Raw genomic sequence first — 19,636 nt, forward strand, 5'->3', positions numbered from 1 at the left:
GGCTAAGGAGTGTTTCCTAGAGCTCACCTTGCCCCCTGTGGCTCAGCCTCTCAAATCCAGCGTTGGTGAGCTGCCAGCCCGCCCACCTCATAGGCCTAGGGCTGACTGAGGCCTTGGGCTCACTGGCCTGACCTACCTACTCACTTCCTCTTTTGGCACCAGTGCTTTAGCCAGGCTAGTAGGTAAGACTTTCCTAAGTGACAGAGGAAACCTCCTTTTCAGGAAGTTGGGAGAAGCCAGTATTTAATAATGGAGATTAGGCGCTAGAACAGGCCAAAGGTCAGAAAGAGCCGCTTGCTCCTGGTATAAAGAAGCGCACCCCACCCGTCCATCTGCAGCACAGACACAAACACAAATGAAAACTCAAATCACATGACATGGGTGACTATATTTTAATGAATCAGAGTCTGGAATCTTAAGCCTCAGAAACTTTCAGGAAAGACATTTACCTGCAAGCAGATTCACTGACCCCCACGTGTATCCTTATGTGTAATGAAGGTTTTCTGGGAAATGACGGAAGATGGGAAGAGAAGGGCAAATTAAACTCCTAAGATAAATAGAGTTGAAGACTGAGAAATAATCAGAAGTTCTCAGATGAAACTAGATTATTGATCTTGCTACAAAAGGTTTCTTTCTGATCTGCCATCACAGTAACCTGGAAAATACAAAACAAAGCCATTAACGACAGAAAGTGGACCCAGTTTTTATGTAGATAATGAACATCATGATGGCCTTGGAGCTGGCTTCATTCAAATGTCTCTTAATTCAAATGCATCACAGCAGATCGCAACCCTTAAGGTTACAGTTGGCTGTAATACATCAACACCTTCAAGGCTGTTTCTGAAACCCACTGAATTTCTCTGGGCATAAAGGGGGTGGGGAGAGTAAGACCTGCTGATGAACAGGGCTTCCTTTGATTTCTCTTTTAAGTCTGCCTTATTGCATTTCAAAGTGTCAGGGGCCATCCTCAGCTTTCAGGAAGTGGGGGCCAAGGCAGCCTGACCTGGGACACACTGGTGATGGTTTTATAAAGTGTTCCATGTCTCATGTCGTGTGTCACCAGATGATGTGGCACAAGAGACTTCAGAGTCACAAAACTCTAGGTATGCATCCAACTCAGCTGCCTATTAAAGATTTAGGGCAACTTTCTTCATCATTGTCAACCTCTGTTTTCTCATCCGTATAGTGAGCATAATCTGCTTCCTAAGGTGCCCTGCCGTGGTGGAATCCTCGCCGGCCCTACATTTCATTTTCAAGGGTGAAGCTTCAAAATCAGTTTGATTTTGGTCTGAGTTCCCATCTGTTTGGTGTAGTGGGTCAGTTCGTGACCAACAGAAATGCTCCATTTTGTTAAATTTATTATTATTATTATTATTATTATTTTGAGGCAGAATCTTGCTCTGTTGTCCAGGCTGGAGTGCAGTGGCAGGATCTCAACTCACTGCAGCCTCCGCCTCCCGGGTTCAAGTAATTCTCCTGCCTCAGCTTCCCGAGTAGCTGGGATTACAGGTGCATGCCACCGCGCCTGGCTAATTTTTGTATTTTTAGTAGAAACGGGGTTTTGCCATGTTGGGTTTTGCCAGGCTGGTTTTGAACTCCTGACCTCATGTGATCTGCCCACCTCGGCCTCCCAAAGTGCTGGGATTTCAGGCATAAGCCACCGCACCTGGCCCATTTTGTTTAATTTTTAAATACATTTTAGCACTACTCTATTTGGATTTTGAAACCCAGTATCCCATAGCAATGAGTGGGTGTCCATTCAAACTAAATGGAGCTCTTTCCTCCACAATGTTTCTGGTTTTAAAATCAAGATCAGACAAGGGTAATATCTCCTAAAAGGTCTTATGGTTGTTCCAGGGAATCTCAAAACACCCAACTGAGGAAACCCAGCTAGTCAATGTCGTGGCTATTTGGTTTCATCCAGAAAAAAGAAGGTGCATTGAAATCATTCTCTTTGGAGCTTACTACCTTGACGTCCCTGTGGAGTTTTTACACCAATGACCACATGAGCTGCCCACCTCTTTACTGGGCTGCTCAATCCCAAACAATCTGAATTCAGTCAAAATGGTTGTTTGGGGCAGTTTAGCCAGGGGTGACCACAGAAATGGCCTGAGGAAGCAGAGTAAAAGGAAAAGAGAGCCCACTGCAGTGTTAGTGCCAGTGAACCGGACAAAGGCCTTTACCCACACCCGCATGAGCCCTGTGAGAAGGTCAGTGAAAAATCTGGGCAAGCAGGATCAGGATTTGGCCCCAAGACCCCCTGTTTTCTCTGGGGTACAGATGAAATGAATTTCACTAGCACATGGGCCCAAAGTCCAAACCCACTGCCCTGCAGGAAGAGCCAGGAGGCTCCCTGCTCCCTGCTCCCCGCTCACCGTTGTGGACGATCAGCCTGTACTGCCTGGCCAGGCACAGCTCCTCCTGCCGCTGCCTTACAATCCTTTGCGCTTCTGGGGGCAGGCCGTTGGGGTCCCGGGAAAACACGAAGGAGTAGCTGTCAGCACAGGTGCCGTCAAGGTTCAGGAGGCGGCAGGAGTACTGCACGGCATACGTGTCGTAGTCCGTGTCGATGATCCAGTGGTCATCATCTGCAAGCCAGAAAGCCATCGTGCCAATCAAAGACTCTCCCTCATGGGCTCAGATGTCAGAGAAACCCACAACCAGGCCTGAGAACACAGTGACTTCCAGAAGCTGGTTTTATTTCCTTAGGAAGCAGGACACTTCAGAGAATTCTGACAGCTTTTACAAAATTCGGCAAATCAGAAAGGGCCTTGTTCTCCTTTATCGAAAAAAATCTTGCAGTCAGGGAAACCTCATTCACTTCAATAATCATCTCTCCCTGTGACTATGTCACTGTAAATGTGACAGCATCTTTCCCAAGAACCACCAAGAATGTGGGCTCATCAAAACCACAGAATAAATCGTCCTACTGTCGCTTCACCATCTACTCTCCAATAATATCTCTGTGTCTTTTGTGCCTAATATCTGATGGCCACCAACTTATGTTACCCCCAATATTGGCTTATGTCTTTCTCGGTCTCTATCAGCTGGTTCCTAATCAACTCACTAACAGCGCTGCCCCCTGCTCTCTCAGTCCTCTGGAGGATGCCACGCCCATGATCATGGCTTCTCTGGCTCCATCCTAATTCTGCTTATTAACGCTCCTCACTTCTTTGTGCTGGCAAAGAGTAGGTTTGCCTTGAGGACACAAGAGGCCCACCATCTGGCATCAGATATTCCTTCTCAGACCTTGTCCTCTTCACAACTCACAGAGGCAGAGCTGAGCCACTGAGTTTATATATATTCCTCAAGGCTGAAATGTAAGCCATGAAGAGTAAGAGTAAATGAAAGTGGTAAAAATATCAACGAAGGCAGGAGAGGAAAGAACGTTAATTAGAATGTATGCGTGGCAGGGCGCCGTGGCTCGTGCTTGTAATCCCAGCACTTTGGGAGGCTGAGGCAGGAGGGTAACTTGAGGCCAGGAGTTTGAGACCAACCTGGGCAACATAGTGACACCCGGTCTCTATGAAAAATGAAAATAATTAGCTGGGTGGGGTGGCATGTGTCTGTGGTCCCCGCTACTTGGGGGCTGAGGCGGGAGGATTGATTTGAGCCCAGGAGGTCAAGGCTACAGTGAGCTAGGTTTGCACCACTGCACTCCAGCCTGAGTGAGAGTGAGACATGTCTTCAAAAAAATAAAAAGGAAAAAGAAAAAAAGAATGTATGTGAGTGATTTGCCACAGAGAAAGAACAGTGTTACACTATATTCAGATAAAAGTGCCACATCTCTACTTAATTTAACCTTCTTGTTGACATAATACCATGATTGGGACTTTCTGAGCACTTAATTTATGTGCCAGACACTGTATGGACACTTCCCATTTGTTTTCTCGGTTACCTCTCACATTGATCCAAAAGTGCACACTATCATCCCCTTCTTTACAGGTGAGGAAACAGAGATACTTAATATCTGAGACACAGAGATACTTAATAATTTACCTAGGGTTACAAAGAGCAGGGCAGAACTGGGATTCAAGGAAGGCTCTGATCCCAGAGCCCGCCTGCTTCACCTCTACACCACGCTGTGTCCAGACAATCAGCACGCTGGCGGGAGAGGGGCAAGAAAGAAAAAGGTTTTGTGTCTCCATCTCAGGCTCAGGTGTTGGAGCAAGGGGTGATGCTCCCTCTGCAGTGTTCTAGATGGAGAAACGCAGAGGGAACTGGATCCCCCAGCGTTAGAGAGTGTAAGGCCTTCTGGAATGCTGGCCCTAAGTCGCTTCCGGGTGTGCCTCTCTGAGAACCCCCGGAGTGCCAGCCTAGGATGGGGCTCAGCCCAAACCCAGGCTCTGCAGGGGGACTGTCCCAGGAGTGGGTGTGGAGCCCCTCTCTTCAACTCACCCTAGGCCTGCCAGAAGAATGAGCCACTCCTGTGCCTTGAGGCTGTTCCAGGGTGACAGTGTCAGAGGTGGGGTTGAGGAGATGTTCCAGAACCATGACTGCTCCGCAGGGACCATAAAGTTATTCAGCAGAAAGGCCGGGAACAGAAGCCACAGGGCTGCCTGCTGGGCCTCACCCTAACCGCTGACTCCCCTCACGGGCTCCAGAGTATCTGGGTGGTCTTCCTCATCCTTGGATGACGTCATTCCTTCCCTGGTTACGAGGATCACAGTGTCTGCCACAGGCACCCTCAGACACAAAAACACTTGCCTTTGAAATGTTGCCTCGACTCATGATCCAGGCAGCTATTAGCTTGGCGGATCGGCAGCTTCACTTTTTTTCTTTTTTCCCAAAATGGTCGCCAGCATGTAAATTTTGACAGAGGAATTAAATAACTTTCAATACTTGGATTGAGCAAAATTGGCGACTGTTCTTGACTTTAAAAGAAGGCCTAAATTGGTTTGGTTAATCTCCAGGCTCTTTTGGCTGAATTAGTCAAAGACGAAGAATTTAAATCATAGCGACCTTGACCAGGCTCTCCCTTTTAAGAGTATTTGCAAGAGATGCACTGCCAGAGCACTGTAAGAATGAGGTTGGTTCTCCAACCTCCTCACACCCAGCGGCTGGGCAGGGCTCCTCTGGAGAACCAGACACCCTGAGCCATTTCCAGACTGCAGTTGACCACATGCAGTGGAGCTAGGGACAGAGAGCAGTGGCTGTGTGGCTGGGAGCCCCTGCCTCCCTCTACCATCCTAGGAAGCGGGGTCACGCTGCAGCTGTGTCTACACTGTACCTACACAGACTGGTTTAGAGGTTTGGACTGCCGGTCCCAAAATCAAAACCAAAGAAAATGCTTGGTAGAGGGTGCTGTCTCAGGCAACCTGGCTCCATTGGTCTGTTCTGTTGCTCACTGCTGTGGGCCTGGCATGTGTCCTTTCAGCTCCCTAAACCTGCAGGCTCCAATCATCTAAAGCAGCAAGACTGGATGGGAAGCTCCCTGTGGCTCTCAGGCCTAACAGTCTAGCTGAGCCAGCCAGGTAACAGATTGAACGCTATTTCTGATGAATTGTCAAAATACCCCAACAGGCCCCAGAAGAGTGAGTGGAGTCTGAGGCCTTGATACCTGAGTAAGCCAAGATAACTCTTCAGATTGAATTATCTAGACCAGTGGTTCTCAAACTTTGTTGTGCAGAAACAGTATACCCAAGGAGCATACTTAAAATTCAGACTCCAGGGCCCTGCCCTTAGAATGTCTGACTCAATAATTCTGGGTTTGGGTCCAGAAATGTGCACTTTTTAACAAGCACCGTAGTTTATTTAGATATAGATGGAACAGGAACCCTGACTTTGAGAAACCCTAATGTAAACACTCAGGCCTGCATTGTTATTCAGCCTGACAGGAGCCCCTTTACCAGCAGAGTGACAGACTTCATCTGACAGAAGGACAAAAGGAGAGTTTTTGTCCATGTCTTTCTGCAAGAGCACAAAACAGCGATGATCATAGCTAATATTTATTGGGCACCTACTATGCACTAGGCTAAGCATTTCCACAAATTACCTTAATTAGTCCTTCCAATGATTCTATGAAATAGAAACTATTCTGTATCTCCATTTCACAGTGAAGGAAGTCAAATCTCAGGGAGGCTAGCCTGTATTCAACCAAGACCTGCTGATTGTAGTATCCTCAACCCCTGAGACATCCTGCTTGCTGCTGGTGGAGCCAGAAGGGAAGACCAGTACTGAGCATGCCCAAGGCTGGAGCAGCAAGCCACATTAGTCTGTTAACACTGACATTCATGTTCAACTGTGGAGATTGATCACATTTAATTTTTAAATAATTTGACAACAAATTTCATGATCATTTGGCCTTGAGTTACTTTCTCTCCGTAAGTGCACTTCATTTTAAACACATCCGTTTGGTGAGATGCAGTGTGTGGAGCAGGGGAGAGGCTGAGGATGCAGGCCACTCTTGGAGTGGCCTTCACATCCCTCTGTCCAAGTCAGTGTTTAAAGCAAGACCATGGTCAGGGAAGAAACTGGCACGAGGAATGAAAGTAGAGTTTGTTAAGAGGACCCCAAAACAAGCATGTAAAACAGAGCAAGGCAGGTGCATCAAGTCATGCCATTTGCGAGATACTCAGAAAACAAAGGGATCGTTTGTGCCTTTTTACAAGCCCTGGGTTAAGAGGTGTCACTAAGTGCCAAAAATTCACTGTGTGCCCTTGAGCCAGGCACTTCTCTATGGGCCTGTTTCTTCACTTCTAAAACAAGAGACTTGAACCCAACCCAGCGGTGTCCGTGGGACCTTCCATTCTAGACCCAGAATCTAAAGCTATGATTTCATGACCAGGGAGATAACTAGGCAGCCATCATATCAAACACTTACAAAGAACTCATGTCTCAGGCAACGTTCTGAGTGCTTTCTGCCTGTTAACTCATTGCATCTTGTAACACAACTCCATGAGGTAGGTTCTATGATCCCTTCACTTTGCAGATGAGGAAACAGGCACAAAGAAGTAAAGGAACAGGTAGTGGTGGAGTTGGGACATGAACTCAGGAGGTCTAATTTTAACCGGGTGGGCTTAACTACAACACTGCACAGCTTCTTTTTTGAAACGTAACCTAAGAAGGAATTTATCCGTAAGCCTTCCATATTATAGTCATCTCACTTAATATCTGCAGCAATCACTTTCAAGATTCCAATACTTTTTCCCCCTCCAAATGAAATCCTGATAAAATATCAATATACAAGAGGCAAAAGCAAACTAATCTGGTTTGATCGGGGGAGGAGGCAAGAAACAAAATGCTCCCTTCTCCTTGGGTGCTCTCTGACCCTGTCCCTAAAGGCATTGCCAACAGAATCCTAGTCCATTAAGGAGAACATCTCAAAGGGCTATACAGCATATGTGTTTCCTCTTTCTCAAAATCAGTAATCTTGTACCTCTGGTATTGATTTTTGTAATCCATTATCAGAAAAGTACATTTTACTCTAGATAAATCACTTTGGGAAGTTTTGCTGCACTATTTGAAATAATTTTTATTAATTCCAATGATAATAAATAAAAATAAAGCTTCCACGCTTTTTCTCTACCAGGTATGGTGGCTCACACTTGTAATCCCAGCACTTGGGAAGACCGAGATGGGAGGATGGTTTGAGCCCAGGAGGTCAGGACCAGCTTGGGCAACCTGGGGAGACCCTGACTCCACAAAAAATACAAAAATTAGCCGGGCATGGTGGCCCATGCCTGCAGTTCCAGCTACTCAGGAGGCTGAGGCAGTAGGATTGCTTGAGCCCAGGAGGTTGAGGCTTCAGTGAGCCATGATGGCACCACTGCACTCCAGCCTGGGTGACAGTGAGACCTTGTCTCTAAAAAAAAAAACAAAAAACAAAAAACAACAACAACAAAAAACTTAAAAATGAAATAAAAATTTAAAATGCAATTTCATCCAACACACAACTTTGGAGGAAGTCCAAGAGCATGTGCCATATATGGCGAGCAAGGGGTTACAATAAAGGACACTTCTACCCTGGATCACTGAGCAGAGAGAGTCTCCCTGAACAACCCTTGGTCCTATCTCACAGAAGAGCTCAAACAATACTCTGCAAAAGCTGGTCTGGAATAGGAGTCCCTGTAGTTCAGGGCCACCTAATCCTGGCCTGAGATTTGGAAGCCTGGCTTCTGACATTGGCTTTAACAAACTTGTTGCATGTCCTTGGGCAAAGTTCTCTTGGCCTCAGTTTATTCATCTGCATATTGAACCCCCTCCAAAAGGTTAACTCTCCCTCTCTAAGATTCCATGATATGTGCCCCCTGGCCTGCTTTATTCTCCAGCTACCAAGTAGATTCCCGATTTGAAACTTAGGATAAATGGGGGGAATAATGGGGAAAAAAAGCATGTAGACACTGTTTCCTCATGATTAGGTCAAATTTTAGGATGTTCTTCTACAAGTCCTCAACATCACTCCCCTCCACATCTGAATTTCACAGCTTAGGGGAAAGGGAAGAGGCCACTGCTACAGCACACTGTGCCTGGCTCAGAACCTCAGCATCGGCAGGCCAGGCACTTCGGAGGGATCCATCCCTATGCGTAGTGCTCCCTTCAACCTTGGATAGGGCTCTCTTGGCCTCTGCGGGAGCCCCAGATAGTCAAGCTGCCTCAGGGATTCAGCCCAAAGAGACCGAGGAAACGCAGAGCTAGGTGGAGTGGTGATGTGGAAGGCAGGAGGAGAAAGCATGGAGAAGGCACACACCTTGGCACAGTGGCTGGTGGGGAAAATGACACCTAACAAACCGAAAGGTCCTTTTGAGCTTAGGCCAAGTTTCTTGAGCTGAGGGTTGGGGCGGGGGCAGGTAGTTGCTCCCAATCTTGTCCCCCTAACCTCAGACGGTGCTGCGGGTTCCTGCCACTTCCAGACCTTTCCGCAGGCCATTCTTTCTAAGGGTAGGTGCCTCTGGAGAAGAAACTCAGCGATTTGGCCCCGTAGGGGCCCCATTCCCAAGACAGTCCCACAGAGCTGACTACTCACTTCCTTTCTGGAGAAAGGAGGCTACGCCCCAGTACTTCATCTTGAACTTGGCAGGGTCCTCGGTGTCTGTGAAGGTGCCCACCATGTCTGCGCACACGTCCCAGTTACTGCAAAAGCCAAGCGGATCCTCAGCCAAACCGGGCAAAGGGCTTCCTCCCTCCCTCCACCCACCCCGTGCTCCCTTCCCTTCACAGTCCCCACGTGGCGATCAGCAGGCAGGGTCCTGAAGGGACCCTGGAGTGCAAAGGGCGCAGCTACCCGGGAGGTCACTGACTTCAAAAGACGGACTCGGCCCTTGGCCGTGGCGCTCATCTGGCCGGTCTCGTCCACGGAGAACTCCGCGACGATGTTGTCCTGCAGAAAGAGGCCCTCGGGGTCCTTCTTGGCCATGGCGTACCAGGTCCCGGAGAACTGTGAGAAGGATGACAGCAGCAGGGGTTTGGTGTCCGGGGGCGCACAGCGGGCCGCGGGGAGAGCGGGGATGGGGTGGGGACCTGGGCCGCCCGGGCCCCCTGGGCCGATACCTACGCGAGCCTTGTCGAAGTTCTCCTTGACTCGGAAGCTGCTCACTCGGCAGTCGCGCTCCGCCCGGCCGCTGCCCAGCGCCGCCAGCAGCAAGAGCGCCCACACCCACTTCATCTTGCCCAGGAATCTGCCCTGCGGGAGATGCGCCTCCGTCAGTGCCCGGCAGCCGATCCCCGGGCGGCCGTATCCCACCCCACCCCACCCCACCCCACCCCACCCCACCCCGGCCCATCCCGCAGCCGGCCCCGAGGCCTCGGCCGCGGCTCACCACTGGGAGGGGAACCGCGCGCAAGCCTGGCCGCCGCGTCCGGGCGCGCGTGGAGCTAGTGAGGCCAGCGCGCCGCGGCCGCCCCGCTGCTTTATAGCGCCGGGGGGAGGGGGTCGCGCTTTCGTAACCGCGCGGGGTGAAAGACCGAAGGGGAGGCGCCGGGGGCACTTGCATAACGCGCCCTGACTCACCGGCGCCCGGGCGTGGGCAGGGTCCCCGTGGGCCGGCCTCACCTCCAGGACAGCCCCGGGCACAGTGGAGCGGCCGCGCGGGTTGTCCTCGGGCAGGCCAAACGCGCCAGCGGCCCTGGCTCAGTTACCCTGCACTCGTGCCAGCGGCTGCCAGCTGCGGTCTGGGGTGGCCTCCGGGGCCAGTGGCTCTGGCAGGAGGCTCGAGTCAACCTGGCGGGAAGACCGCGGCCTCACAGAGCGAGAGGGTACCCGCGAGGCTCCCTGGTGCGTGAGTGCCCAGGCCCTGGCCGTGCCAAATTGGCCCCTCCGTCAGCCCTCTGAGGTCCACTTGTGCAGGAATTTTGGAATAATTCATCCAAGTAGTTTTTCATTTTATAAAGGATGTATTTTACTCTCTTTCAGCAGAGTTGTGGTGCCCTCTGGTCAATATTTGTTCTTTAGTTTCAACATCTTTAAAAGCATTAAAACCCTCCCTGTTAAATATTCTCCAGAAACGCAACCCTGGTCAGGACAGGAAATATTTTAGCGGCCTCGGTGGTCGCCTGCTTACTCCGTGGCACTTCCCTGAAACCACTTTGAAAAACACCTACCGATTGTTTGTGATGCAATTTTATTTCAAACCCATATTGGAATTTTCATTTGTTTTCAAAGCAGCTAAGGTTGACTGTTTTGTTGGCTGGGGAGTAGACAAAGGAGAGAAGAGTAAACAACATTCTATAATGTCAATAGCCAATTGAATCAAAACACTGTGACTAGTTTAGCTATTTTGCCTGTGTGGTGGCACAATGTACTGACCCTGTTTTTCTCTGTTCAAGGTAGAGTTCCACTCATTTGATCAAAGCAGCCAGTCAAAGGATGAGAATGACAGAATGAGAATTCATGATGTGGCAAAGAAGTATCTCTTCTTAAGATTCCTTCCATACAGTATCAGTTGTGTCTCCATGGCCTAAATCAGAAAGATTCGAGATCAATTTGGGCCATTTTGCTGCAGCCAGAGCTGAAATAAGAGAAAGTTAGGGAAGAGGTAGGTAGCTGCCAAACAGAAATAAGGAGTTGATTGGTCCTCACACCAACCCTTTATCTATAGGGCACTGGGGCTACTTCTGAGCATCCTGAAAAGATGACACCTGTGGCTTCCTTCCTCCCTGCTTCTCCGTCTGCTTCCCACCTTCTCCTTCACTCTTGCACCCATTGGAGTCCCAGCAGTGTCTGGGGAGCCAACAGTGATGCTTTTAACTCCTAACCTCCGCAGAGCTAGGAAAGCCTGTTTCTGGACAACAAGCTAACTAGGAGATCTTCTGATTTGGCCAGTTTTATGGAAGACTGTGTAATCCCAAACAGCTCAAATAAGGTCTGCTTCAGACCTTCTCCTGCAGGACCCTGTGGGGTACGGATCTATGGACCCTGGGTGAGAAAGGATTGTAGGGCACCCCTCTATCTCCTGCCCAATGCTTGGATCCCCTCTTCAGCATTCCAGAGGAGAGGTCTTCCAGTTTTTGCTCCAAGTTCTTTAGTGCTGGAGAGCTCCTAGCTTAGCCCAACTGCCTTTGGACAGTTATTCCTGCCAAAAACGTGCTCCTAATACCCCCTGGCCTTTCAGTCATTTCTCCTACAACACATTCTGGTGGCCCTTGCACACACTGTAGGTTGAATAATGAAGGGTATTTCAGTGCATTTTGATGATGGTTTTGATGCAGCAACATGTTTTCATTTATTTGTTGGGTGTTTAAAGGTTGCTTCAGAGTAAAAATTTGAGGTGAAAAAAGAAAGTTGGTGTAACCATTCCTCTGCCCCTCCTCTTTTAATGATAAATCATGGACCTTAGTGCTCCAGATACCAGCAGAGAAAAACAGTTTATTTTGGCTTTCTTTCTAGGATTTCTTCATGATTACAAATAAGTTAATTCAGGTCAACTGATGTTCTTAACTTCAGTACTTTGAAAAAGATCCTCATACATTAACTTTTCAAATGTGTGTATATGTAATGTCAAAAGGAAAAATGTTCACAGTGAATATCTCTGTGTGATAAGATTAGGGACACTGAAAGATTGTTTCTTTGTGCCTTTTTGTGTTTTTAAAATATTCAATGGTGAAAATGTTAATCAGAAAATAAAGCAAATATTTCCTTTACAAATATTTTTCTTGCTCCTTTTTCTATAGGTAAAATTATGTTTTAAATTACATCTTATAGATTGTATATAACATACACAAAATTTCATTCATTTCCTTGCCATGCTTCATGGAGAGACAGACCATGTTTCATTCGTCTTTGTACCTGTCCCCACTGTCTCCATTTTTCCACTGGGTATATCAAGAGACTTGTTCATAGTAGGTGCTTGATCAATAGATATAATTTCTTTTACTGAAATTAGTCGCTCTACGCAAGCTCCATAAAACATTTATTTTTAAAGACCTGTTCAGAGTTCACCCTTTCTAATATATAATTTCTCAGGATTTAGTACTTGTAGCAGAGGTGGCTACTTGGCCTTTCACTGAAAAATTTGCAGTCCCCTTCCATGCTGTAAAGTTGGGGACCACGTCTGCCAGCCCCTGCCTTTGCTGTCCCCACCTTCCGAAGCTCTGTAAGGTCACGAGCCTTCTGGCCAGAGGAAGGGGCTGTGTCACTCCCAGGCAGAGTTCAGAAAAGCTGTCTGTTCAATTGTTCACATCCTGTCTAGTCTTATCTGCCAGGGTTGCCACCAGTGACTGACTTTATGTGAATGAGAGATAATCTTCCACTGGATGAAGCTACTGATATTTGAGAGGTTACCTATAACAGAAGTTGATGTTACCTTAACCTTAACAGCATCAAACAAGTCACCAACTCCAAAAAAAGACTGAAAAAGGGCCCGGCATGGTGGCTCAAGTCTGTAATCCCAGCACTTTGGGAGGCCGAGGCGGGCGGATCATGAGGTCAGGAGATCAAAACCATCTTGGCTAACACGGTGAAATCCTGTCTCTACTAAAAATACAAAAAATTAGCCGGGCATGGTGGTGGGCGCCTGTGGTCCCAGCTACTTGGGAGACTGAGGCAGGAGAATGGCGTGATCGCGGGAGGCGGAGCTTGCAGTGAGCCAAGATCACGCCACTGCACTCCAGCCTGGGCGACAGAGCGAGACTGCGAGACTCGGTCTCTAAAAAAAAAAAAAAAAAAGGTTTTACTATAACTGATGGAAGAACTAATGCAAGACATTTATGTCCTTACCCTCATGAAAATTAAGCACTTCCAACCAGCTCCATTTTATACAAAGTAACATTTATACCCACATCTGGACGGAGGCCAGGAAAAATGAAAAACAAGGAAATGGAGCAGCATTTATCTTCTGACTGCATTTAAAAGATGTCAAAATAATTGGTTGAAAAATGGAAAGGTTAGTCAGTCCATGTTTTCAGGTACAAAGAGATAAATTAATTTTTTTCAATACGGTGTTCTCAGTGGTTGCAAAATCATCAGTCCGTCTCATCAATTTGGATAAAAATAATACGATTTTCACCAACCGAATTGTCTCTGAGATACCTGGTTATACCCATTAATATAAGTGCAGGCACAGGGCTTTCATGAGAGCAGATGTGCAGATGGAAGGGTCCTGTGCAGCTGGCTGCCAGATGTGCCTGAAATTCCTACCTACGGGGGGTGCCTTTCCATGATGGGTAATTATAGGAACAGATAATCTGGCTAAGGTGGAACTGAAGAGTGGGTTCAGTACGATAATGTGAAATACACTTAATTAACCCAGGATATTGTTGATTTTTGCTCATAGGCATATATTTTGGCTATTGTATAAACATAACTTCCTGTAGAAATTATTAACTGCAGCGAAAAATTTTAACAATGATGGAATTAGAAATTACATGTGCTCATTTATATAGAGTACTACTGAAAACCTGTTTAAACAAAGTTTAAGGAAGTTAAATCATTCTTTGGTAGATTTTTAAAAAGATTGTCTGGAATTTTTATTTCACTCTTGTATTAGTATTTAACATTTTATGATATTTGTCTAGATTTCAAAATCTTCAAAGAAAGAATCTTTGTATATCCCCCTCTAGCATCAAGTACAATGTCTAGTTCACCTCACAGGCACATTTTTAAATTTAGCCATATTTAAACTGGTAGTTTTAGAGTAGGTTACTATCACTTGCTGGCTGTGAACTTGGGCAAGCTAACTTAATTTCTCTGTGCTTCAATTTCTCACCTGTAAAATAATAATAGTACCTACCTTATAAGATTATTATAAAAATTAAATGAGACAGGCTGGGCATGGTCGCTCACGCCTGTAATCCCAGCACTTTGGGAGGCCGAGGCAGGAGGATCATCTGAGGTCGGTAGTTCGAGACCAGCCTGACCAACATGGAGAAACCCCATCTCTACTAAAAATACAAAATTAGCTGGGCATTGTGGTGCATGCCTATAATCCCAGCTACTTGGGAGGCTGAGGCAGGAGAATCCCTCAAACCTGGGAGGCGGAGGTTGTGGTGAGCGGAGATTGTACCGTTGCACTCCAGCCCGGGCAACAAGAGCAAAATTTTGTCTCAAAAAAAAAAAAAAAGAAAGAAAGAAATAAGATAATATATGTAAGGATCTTACGAGGGTGCCTGTCACCGAGTATATATTTTGTATGTTATCTGTTCTTATTATCCTTCTATTGTTACCAGGTGGTTTATATTTCTTAAAAAATTCTATGTAAATGCAATGGAGTTTTCACATTGACTTAGTTATCATTTCAGAGTTTATCTAAATAAATTTATTGTCATTTAAAAATATTAGCATCTAAGATCTTGACTTTTTCCCTCATTTTCTCCATCAGTTAATATTCTATCCAAAAAAACCGAACAACAAATCTATGCTTTGAATGAACCAGAAGCACTGATGTAAAAATTAAACAGTGAAGTCAACATTTTGTCATGTTAAAAATTTATTCTAAGTGATCTGTTTGGTAATTTTAAATTTTAAGATATGTCATTTCCATCCTATTTAACAAATGGTGCTGGGAAAATTGGCTAACTATATGCAGAGGAATGAAACTTGACCCCTGCCTCTCACCATCTACAAAAACTGACTCAAGATAGATTAAAGACTTACATGTAAGACTTCAAACTATAAAAAATCCTAGAAGAAAACCTAGGAAATACTCTTCTGAACATCAGCCTAGGCAAAGAATTTATGATTAAGTCCTCAAAAGAAAACACAATGAAAACAAAACTAGACAAGTGGGACCTAATTAAACTAAAGAGCTTCTGCACAGCAAAAGAAACTATCAACAGAGTGAACAGACACTTTACAAAGTGGGAGAAAATATGAGCAAACTAAGCATCTGACAAAGCACTAATATCTAGAATCTATAAAGAACAGATCAACAAGAAGAAAACAAATTACCCCACTAGAAAGTGGGCAAAGGACAGGAGCAGACATTTATCAAAAGAAGACATACAAGCAGCCAACAAACATATGAAACAATGCTCAACATCACTCATCATTAGAGAAATGCAAATCAAAACCTTTCTCACCAGACAGTACGGCTATTACTAAAAAGTCAAAAAATAACAGATGTTGGTAAGGTTGTGGAGAAAAAGGAATACTCATATGCTGTTGGTGGGATTGTAAATTGGTTCAGCCCCTGTGGTAAACAGTGTTGAGATTTCTCAAAGAACTAATAATAGAACTCCCATTTGACCCAGCAATCCCATTACTGGGTATCTATCCAGTAGAAACCCAGAAGAAAATAAATCATGCTACCTAAAAGACACCTGCACTCATGTGTTTATCACAGCACTACTCACAATAGCAAAGACATGGTATCAACCCAGGTGCCTATCAGTGGTGAACCGGGTAAAGAAAATGTGGTACATATGCACCATGGAATGCTATGCAGCCATACAAAAAACAAAATCACGTCCTATGCAGCAACATGATGCAGCTGGAGGCTGTTATCCTAAGTGAATTAATGCAGGAACAGAAAACCAAATACCACATGTTCTTACTTATAAGTGAGAGCTAAACGTTGAGTATACATGGACACAATGATGGGAACAATAGGCACTGGGAACTCCAAAAGGACAAAGGAAAGGGTTGAAAAACTACCTATTGAGTACTATGCTCCCTATCCTTATCTGGGTGATGGGTTCAACTGAAGCTCAAACCTCAGCATCACGCGATATATCCGTATAAAAAACCTACACATGTACCACCTGAATCAGACATTTAAAAAAAGAAGTATGTCATTTTCTGAAATTGATTTTGTTTTTTCCACTGCCTAGTAGCAGACAGCCAATAAGAGACACAAAGATCTTGCTAACACTGGCAAGAAGCTCTGCAAAGAACTATTCCGAGAGGAAGAGCCATGGAAATCACAGGACTTTGTCAAGAACAAGAAAGAAAGAAACGGCTATCGGTGTGTGTGCTAAAAGGAGGCTTCTAATATTATCCATTTAAAAATCTTTGATAAAATGTCATTTGTCTTAGTTCAGGTGGCTATAACAAAGTGTCATAGACGTAATGGCTTATAGACAACAGAAATTCACTTCTCATAGTTCTTGAGGCTGGAGGTCGGAGGTCAGGGTGCCAGCATGATCAGGTTCAGTGATGGCCATCTTTCTCTTCCAGGTCACAGAGAGCCATCTTCTCGTGGTATCCTCACATGGAAGAAAGAGGGCTAGAGAGCTCTCTGAGGATCCTTTAATAAGGGCACTAATGCCACTTGTGAGAGTTCCATCCTCATGACCTAGTCACGTCCTGAAGGCCATATCACCTAATACCATCACATTGGAGGTTAGGATTTCAACAGATGAATTTTAGGGGAACACAAACATTCAGTCCATAACTTTGCTCAACACTCAAAGTTGTTAACAGTGACCCCTTGTCTTGTGTGCTTTTACTAACTAATCAATTGCCTTGTCCTGTCAATTGTCGTAACACATTTGCTGGATCGTGTCTCACATTTGTCCTTTTCTTTTTCATTCCCAAGCAACTTCACCCATAGACTGCAGAGATAACCTCAAAATCTTTGTTGATGAATGACTGAATTTCTTAATTACATAAATTATATATGTTCATCGTCGATACTGTACAAAAATCAGGTAAGCAAAAAAGAAGAAAAAAATTAATGTCTTGAATCTCACCACTTTGAAATAACTTTTTTTTTTTTTTTCTGAGATAGGGTCTCACTCAGTCGCCCAGGTTGGAGTGCAGTGGTGCAATCACAGCTCCCTGCAGCCTCTACTTCCTGGGCTCAAGCCATCCCCCCATCTCAGCCTCTCAAGTAGCTGGGACTACAGGCGTGTGCCACCAAGCCCAGTTAATTTTTGCATTTTTTTGTAGGGCGGGGTTTTGCCATGTTGCCTAGGCTGGTGTCAGACTCCTGAGTTCAAGTGATTTGCCTGCCTCGGCCTCCCAAAGGGCTGGGATTACAGGCATGAGCCACTGTGTCCTGCCTTGAAATAATTTCACTTAATATTTTGGTATATATGCCTCTTTCTGTGTGTATTAATGGAATCATGCTGCAATACTGTTTGTAACTAACTGCATATCATAAATATTTTTTCATATCAATAGACTAACAATATTATTAGGTTGGTGCAAAAGTAATTGCGGTTTTTGCCACTAAAAGTAATGGGAAAAACTGCAATTACTTTTGTACCAACCTAATAGCTGTGTAGCTTTCTATTTTAGAGATCTAACACCATTTATTTACTCAACCTCCTACTAATGAGTGTCTAGGCTATTTCTAGTCTTTTACTTTTATACCCACACTCATAAGAAGCACCCGTGCAACTGTATTAATCACATACATTCTTAATTATTTCTCTAAGATGAATTCATAGAAGCAGAATTATAGGGTCAAAGCCTATACACATTTTTAGGTTGTTTGATAATGAGCCAAAGGCAATAAAATATCTTAATCTGTATCCCAACGTCTAGTATTTTGTTTTCCTCCAAGTTATCTTCCTCATTAAGTTGGTAAAGAAGAACACTAGGCCGGGCGCAGTGGCTCAAGCCTGTAATCCCAGCACTTTGGGAGGCCGAGACGGGCGGATCACGAGGTCAGGAGATCGAGACCAGCCTGGCTAACACGGTGAAACCCTGTCTCTACTAAAAAATACAAAAAACTAGCCGGGCGAGGTGGCGGGCGCCTGTAGTCCCAGCTACTCGGGAGGCTGAGGCAGGAGAATGGCGTAGACCCGGGAGGCGGAGCTTGCAGTGAGCTGAGATCCAGCCACTGCACTCCAGCCTGGGCGACAGAGCGAGACTCTGTCTCAAAAAAAAAAAAAAAAAAAAAGAAGAACACTAATAATGTTGCCTTCCACTTCAAAAATTTTCCAGGATTCAAAATCCTCAGTCTAGCCTTTGAGGCCCTTCTAATCTGGGCCTCACCCACCTTTCCAGCTAATCTGGGCCCCACCCACCTTTCCAGGGTCATCTCTCACTGTCCTCCCTGTATTACCCTGCACCCCATGCTATTGCTTCTGAACACTCTCGATTTCTACCCTGTCTTCAGCCACACTAGATATGATCCCTTTCGTGAACTCCCATAGCCGTGTGCATGTACCTCACTTCCAGCATGACTTGCATTCTGTTCTATGTCTCATGGCTTTTTATGCACTAGTCTTATCTCCCTTCCCATGCCACAAGTGCTTGTCATCCCCCCAGGTCCCCGGCAGTAGAAATGTAACTGTCAGAATTGTCTTGGTGATGCTGCAGTAACAACAACCCTCACGTCTCCGAGGCTGAAAACAAGACGGGTTGATTTCTCATGATGCTACATGTCCATCTCAGGTCAGCAGGGGCCTCTGTTACACGACATCCTCACTCTGGGATTCAGGAGCCCTTTCACCTGAAACTGATGTGGTAGTAGAGGGAACAGAGACCTGGAGAGCCTCCCGTTGGCAATTAATTGTTTCTGTCTGAAAGTGATATTTCTGCCCACAACCCATTTGGTAAAATCAGTCATATGGCTGTACCCGAGGGGGAAAGAGTAATCTTCCCATATAACTGGGAGAAGGAAACAATCATACAATATAAAGGGAACTTGAAGTCTCTAGCACAATAGCTAGAATGGTGCCTTGCTTATAACAATCAATAGACAAACGTTGAAAGAAGGAACAAATGAGGCCAGGTGAAGCGGCTCACACCTGTAATCCCAGCACTTTGGGAGGCCAAGGTGGGCAGATCACCTAAGGGGTTCAAGACCAGCCTGGCCAACATGGTGAAACCTTGTCTCTACTAAAAATACAAAAAAAATTAGCCAGGCGTGGTGGCGTGTACCTGTAATCCCAGCTACTTCGGAGGCTGACGCAAGAGAATCGCTTGAACCCGGGAAGTAGAGGTTGCAGTGAGCCAAGATCACCCCTGGGTGACAGAGGGAGACTCCATCTCAAAAAAAAAAAAACCAAAAAAACAAAGAATGAACAAATGAACAAATCTCTAACTAGTTATGAAAACAAAAGAATGCTGACTATAATAGGATGTTTCTTTTTCAAATTAATATTCACTTTTATAAGATTATGAAACATGAACCTATATGGGCATTTTGTTTTTTCTAAGTATAAGTCTGTATATGAAATGCAAATATGTGTTTTTCCCTCTCTGTTTCAGGAGGGAAGGATGAAACCAGGAAATCGTGAGTATGCCACATACTTTTGGGAGAAGTAGGAACTGTGCCATGAGTCACACAAAATAGGTAGAAAAGGTGCC

At 45.5% G+C, this 19,636-nt stretch overlaps 2 protein-coding genes across 12 annotated transcripts in view; one reads left to right on the forward strand and one right to left on the reverse strand.

The window, feature by feature from the left end:
* Positions 1-378: 378 nt before the first annotated feature.
* RBP4 (retinol binding protein 4) lies at positions 379-10,403 on the reverse strand. 7 transcript variants are annotated; one of them, XM_077946821.1, is made up of 6 exons: positions 9,950-10,403; positions 9,494-9,617; positions 9,240-9,376; positions 8,966-9,072; positions 2,376-2,588; positions 379-655 (listed from the first exon to the last, which is right to left on the reverse strand). In XM_077946821.1, exons 2-6 carry the CDS (start codon positions 9,602-9,604, stop codon positions 618-620), a joined length of 606 nt encoding a protein of 201 aa, XP_077802947.1. In that variant the 5' UTR covers positions 9,605-9,617; positions 9,950-10,403; the 3' UTR covers positions 379-617. The 7 variants fall into 7 exon arrangements, with proteins under 7 accessions (XP_077802947.1, XP_077802946.1, XP_077802948.1 ...); XM_077946820.1 differs by having other exon boundaries at positions 9,494-9,622; XM_077946822.1 differs by having other exon boundaries at positions 9,494-9,560; positions 10,264-10,319.
* Positions 10,404-10,764: 361 nt separating this feature from the next.
* PDE6C (phosphodiesterase 6C) overlaps positions 10,765-19,636 on the forward strand; it is a 61,285-nt gene continuing 52,413 nt past the window's right edge. For 2 of the 5 annotated variants that reach the window (XM_077946814.1, XM_077946813.1), the window contains exons 1-5: positions 10,765-10,973; positions 16,550-16,714; positions 16,911-17,022; positions 18,593-18,718; positions 19,538-19,562. The gene's annotated coding sequence lies outside the window, so the exon portion shown is untranslated. Of the gene's footprint in view, positions 10,974-16,549; positions 16,715-16,910; positions 17,023-18,592; positions 18,735-19,537; positions 19,563-19,636 lie in introns of all 5 variants that reach the window. The other 3 variants (XM_077946815.1, XM_001092604.5, XM_077946816.1) reach the window with 2 other exon arrangements.

Source organism: Macaca mulatta, chromosome 9, assembly GCF_049350105.2.
Source record: "Macaca mulatta isolate MMU2019108-1 chromosome 9, T2T-MMU8v2.0, whole genome shotgun sequence".
NCBI classification, from domain to species: Eukaryota; Metazoa; Chordata; class Mammalia; order Primates; family Cercopithecidae; genus Macaca; species Macaca mulatta.